Source organism: Cricetulus griseus, chromosome 6 (assembly GCF_003668045.3).
Source record: "Cricetulus griseus strain 17A/GY chromosome 6, alternate assembly CriGri-PICRH-1.0, whole genome shotgun sequence".
Classification (NCBI taxonomy): Eukaryota; Metazoa; Chordata; class Mammalia; order Rodentia; family Cricetidae; genus Cricetulus; species Cricetulus griseus.
Window position 1 is genome coordinate 140,143,597 of NC_048599.1, and position 5,133 is coordinate 140,148,729.

Consider the following 5,133-nt stretch of genomic DNA (forward strand, 5'->3'; position numbering starts at 1 on the left):
CCCTGAAGCCCTGTGGAACCTCAGCCTGCACTTGAGAATTTCAAGAAATTGCAGTGGATTTTTGTATATTAGTTTAACCTTTGAAGCACACATTGATAATCATCCATGAGTGTATCTGCAGTGACCTCTAATTAGTTGCCTGTCCCTCTGAGCAGATTTTGTTCTAGGGTGAGCCCCACCTCTCTGGGAAGGGAGTTCAGCATGTATACAGCACATATTGGCCTGTCAGGAAGGCAAGTCCTGATGAAACAGCTAGTGGAGAGGACAGAACACAAAGCAAGGCAAAAAACAGGTCAGCTCTACCATCCTGCCCTGGGTTAGGGGTGGGACAACCTTCTGTGGCTTCCCTCAGGGGAGCTCAGGTCTCTTTGTCCTTTAGCCTTGTAGGTGCTCTCCAATCTCAGGGAGGCAGAAGGGGATCAAAGGAGCCTGGAAAAATTAAGAGTGACACAGAGCAGATGGTATTTTTCCAAATGACCCTGTGCCTCCTGCATTAGGCTCCTTTTTCTAGTGATTCTGTAAACTTGTCTTCAGTGTTCTTGACACCAGGCTAGCTGACATGTGGATACCTGGCTCTGACCATACAGGCTTGTGTCACTTTATTCCACAGCTTCTTCTCTGTCTGCGCTGATAAATCCATGATCTGTTTACATGCCACACAGTCTTTTCTCCAAAAAGACGTAGCCTGCCACTAGACTCAGACCCACCTGTATGATGTTGTGACTGCCAAAACGTTGGGACAACTTTCATGCTGATTAGCAGAACTTGATGTCACCCTATGAAAATCATCTGTCACATATTTGACATTTTCATACACAACAATGTAGTGAAGGCAGCTCTGAAAAAAAGCTTGAGAAAGTGCTTTTTGGGTCCTTCACTGGGTGCAGCTTTGGTTAAAGAGCATATTGGTCATTCCCAGAAAAAAAAAAAATCCACCTATGAAGTCCAACTTACCTGGGCATGTGGATAGTCACTCTTTTGAAAGCACAGAGAAGCATTTATAGACTGCTGTGACTCCTCCTGATGACACTGGGAGGTAAATGATGTCTCTTTTGTCCTTTTACAGCAGAAAAGGTAAAAGCCTAGAGAGGAAAGGAAAGGGCTCCTGGAATTTGCAAGCATTCCCCCTACCCCACCCCCGAGTCTTCCACCTACAGGATGGAAGTGACTCCTAGTACTGCTGGCAAAACTGAGGTTTGAGAGGCTTGCATGAGCCTCCCCAGCCAACAAAACATTAGGTTGTAGCCCCAGGGATGTTATCTCTCATGGTGGTGTGGATGTTTGCTGATATTACCAGTTAGCTATAGCCTTCATTATGTTTTCTTTGCTCCTAGGATGTGAAATGGGCTGACCCATAAGCCCTGCCTCCCAGCACCCAGCCTGCCTGCTAGGATGTTCCTCATGAACGCCCCTCCAGTGGTGGCGCTCCAGTCCAGATGGGAGGCCTTTGGCCAGCCCAGGAGCTTCTGCTTTCCTGACTGCTTCTCAGAGTCTAAAGAGGACACCTCCAGGGCCTCAGTGAGTGCCAGGGTACAGATGCTTATCAGCACACTGCAGAGAGACAAGGCTGCCCTGGGCATGAGCCATGAGCGTGTCACACAGAGAGGCCAACGTGCAGAAAGGTGCCAAGATACCAGACTGGCCCCTAAACCTGTTGTGTGCAGAGAACCTCCAGAGTTCCGTGCCTGTGGTCTTGTTGCAGACTGCAAACCCCTAGAGAAAGATGAAGCTGGGAGACATGGTCCCTTGGAGATAGATTCTGACAGTGATGACTCCGTGGACCGGGACATCGAGGAGGCTATCCAAGAGTACCTGAAGGCAAAGGGTGGGGCTTCTGAGCCTATGTCCCGAGGGGTCCCCTGTGTCCCAGAGCCTGCCCACAGCTGTCCCCTACCCATCCCATGCCCTCCACAACTCACTCCTGGCTCAGGTAGTGTTCCTGTGGGAACCAGTGAGGACCAGGGCTCCACCTCCCCAGCTAGCATGAGCAGCGAGGACTCCTTTGAACAGAGCATCCGAGCTGAGATAGAACAGTTTCTTATTGAGAAAAGACAGCATGAAAACCCAAAGTGTGATGGGTCTGTGGATAAAAAATCAGACTCAAACGAAAGCCCTGCCAGACTTAGAGGAAACCGAGAGACCTCATCCAGGGCAGCTCTGGTAGGAACCTGTAAGGAGTTCATCTTCCGCAAACCTCCCAGGTTAACAAAGATGAGCATGCAGCCCAGAAACTTCCGACCTAAGGTCACCACAGAGCCTGAGACCCCAGTGAGCACAAGGCTGGCTGTCCACAGACCAGAGGCTGCACAGAACCGGGGTGGGGTAAGGAGGAGCACGCCTGCCAGGCGCAGCAAGCGCATCAGGAACTCGGCCCCAGTGCATCAGGCATCCGACTCCAGCAGTGATGATGGCATCGAGGAGGCCATCCAGCTGTACCAGCTAGAGAAAACCAGGAATGAGGCCAGTGGGGATCCACCTCTGAGAGCCCAGCTGAAAGAGGAGAGCCCTGGCAGTGCTCAGCCAAGTGCCTTGCCTGAAGCTCACAGGAGACCCCCAAGCAAGAAAAAGCTAGCAGCCCCAAAGGTTATGGACACCACCCTGGGAAGTCTCCACCCTGACCCCCTCTCCAAGCTCCTAAAGGATGTGAGAACCTCTGTACTTCCAGGACACACAGCTGCCAAGAGCGAAGCCGTGCACCCGGCTACATCATGCCTGGCAGACACATCCACCGAGCTGATGTGTGCAGAAGCAATCCTGGACATTTCCAAGACCATACTGCCAGTACCCATGGAAGGCAGTGACAGGCCTCCATCCATGAACCCACTCTTCTGTCCCCCACCCATACCTCCCCGCTCTGAAGGTGACAGCAGCAACATTGACAGTGATGATAGCATAGAGCAGGAGATCCGGACATTTTTGGCCCTCAAGGCACAAGTAGGGAGTCCACAGCCTGCCCAGGGCCCACTGTCTCCACCTGGCCCCAGTGGCCAGACTGGCATCCCCAAGGCATCTCTTGCTAAAACACCAGAACTTCCCCTGGGCTGCAAACGGAAAAGGAGAGGTGGAGGCAGCACTATAGTGCCCAAGAAAATACGGGAGGGTAAAGAAAGTGCCCAGGACAGTAACCACATCCAGGGGAAAGGTCAGCCTGGCCATGATGGTTGGGACCCTCCCAGCCAGAGCAAACTCCCAGAGGCCCCAGGAGGGGAGGCTGAGGCCAAGGACCAGGCTGTCCCTTCCAGGACAGCTGGGCTCAGTGATGCACACCTGTCACAAGGCCAGGGGGGCCTCGGGAAAGTCAGTGAGGGGAAGTGTGCTGGTGAGAAAGAGAGCTCTGAAGATAAGAGCAGTTCTCTGGACAGCGATGAGGACCTGGACATGGCCATCAAGGACTTGTTAAGATCTAAGCGGAGGTTCAAGAAGAGGTGCAGAGAACCCCGGGCTGTGTGTAAGAAGGTCAGATTCGGCACCACAGAGACTCGGTGTGGAGAGAAGCTGAGCAGCCTCCCTGGGGACTGGAAGGACCACGGGCAGCAGGCACTACGGAGCTGTCTGTCCAAGTGCAGAGGGGACAATACAGACAGCCCAGGAAGAAGCCCAGTGAGCATTTTCAGCAGTGTGGCAGAGAGGGCGAAGCTGGGTGGTACAGGTGGTGAGGATGCAAGCCCAGCCTTGCTTCCCAGGAAGAAGAGTCCAGAAGGGACTCCTCCTGCTAAGGACACAGGAGTCAGCGGTCGCCCTTCTGCCTCCAGCCCCCTGTCTGAGGACAGCTCAGTGGACAGTGATGACAGTATCGAGTTAGAGATCAGGAAGTTTTTGGCAGAAAAGGCCAAAGAGTCTGTACGCAGTTCAGAACCTCAAGGGGGTCCTGCCAAGCCAGAGATGCCATGCAGGAAAGAACCAACCCCGGGATTACAGCCTGGAGTGTGCACACGGAGCCAAAAAGCCAGGGCAACCCCTCACCTGGCTGAAGGAAGGAGAGGCACAGAGAAATCTCGGACACAGGCAGCCAGCCTCTTAAGCCAGACTGGGAAGGGTACTTCCCGTGCAGAGCAGTCCACTCGTCTCCCCACTGCTCTGGGCAGAAGCGAGCCAGCACTGCCTAGGAACACCAGCAGGAACAATTCTGCCAAAGTGTCTCCACCAAGCAGGAAAAGTGCCAGTATTCACAAAGACCAGAGCCCACGGGGAACACAGACTGCCATGGCAGAAAGTATTTTTGGTCAGCTGCCCAGTTGTGCCAAAGTGGGTGCTGAGGCCAGGGGGACATTTCACCTGAACTGTGGCAGTCAGAACTTGCTGGCCCCCAATCCTGGACCCCAGGCTGACCTCACCCTCCCCTGGAGTGACTTTGCACACCAGAGCAGGCTGTCCAGCCCATGGGCACTGAATTCCGGACAAGGCACACTATGGACAGGGGTCTTTGGGGGTGAGAAAGAAAAGGGGGTCACATCACAGACTGGGGGCCCACTAAGCCTTTCCTCAGGCCCCAGGAAGGGCCTGCCTTTCCTCTCCACCCAGCTCTTCCACTTCGGGAAGAGTGTCTCCTGGGGGGGCAAGCAGGCTGGCCTCTTCAGCCCCAACCTGGGCCTACCTCTGCAGGGCCCAGCATTCTCGGCCTTCAGGGAGACCCAACCTGGCCACAGCCCTGTGTTTGGAAGCCCACACTTGCTTATGAAGGACAGTGGGCACTGGCCAAGCCGGAAGGCTCAGGGATCCCTGAGACAGCAGGACAGGAGGAATTCTGGCTCCGAGGGCAATGTCCTAGACCTGAGATATCGACACAGGGTTGACAGGGAACACCAGGACCAGGAGGCCTTGGGCAGTGATGCCAGCGAATTCAGTGACACCTCTGTGGAGGATGGGGGCAGCACCATAGTGAGCAGCAAAGGCCTCTAGCTTTGACAGGCATGCCACTCTCTTGGCATAGCTGTGGGAAATGTGTTCTCTCTCTCTCTCTCTCTCTCTCTCTCTCTCTCTCTCTCTCTCTCTCTCTCTCTCTCTCTCTGTGTGTGTGTGTGTGTGTGTGTGTGTGTGTGTGTGTCTTTGCAACATGGGGTAGGGTAGGGGATACTGACTGTTAAAAGAAACAAAAAGAAGGGTCCCTTCTGTGCAACCCCCCTGTATAAATAT

At 53.8% G+C, this 5,133-nt stretch overlaps 1 protein-coding gene across 1 annotated transcript; it reads left to right on the plus strand.

Moving 5' to 3' along the window:
• Positions 1-1,392: 1,392 nt before the first annotated feature.
• On the plus strand, positions 1,393-4,899 carry Ppp1r26 (protein phosphatase 1 regulatory subunit 26). The gene has a single exon (XM_035446463.1). It carries the CDS (start codon positions 1,393-1,395, stop codon positions 4,897-4,899), a length of 3,507 nt encoding a protein of 1,168 aa, XP_035302354.1.
• The last annotated feature ends 234 nt before the right edge of the window (positions 4,900-5,133 follow it).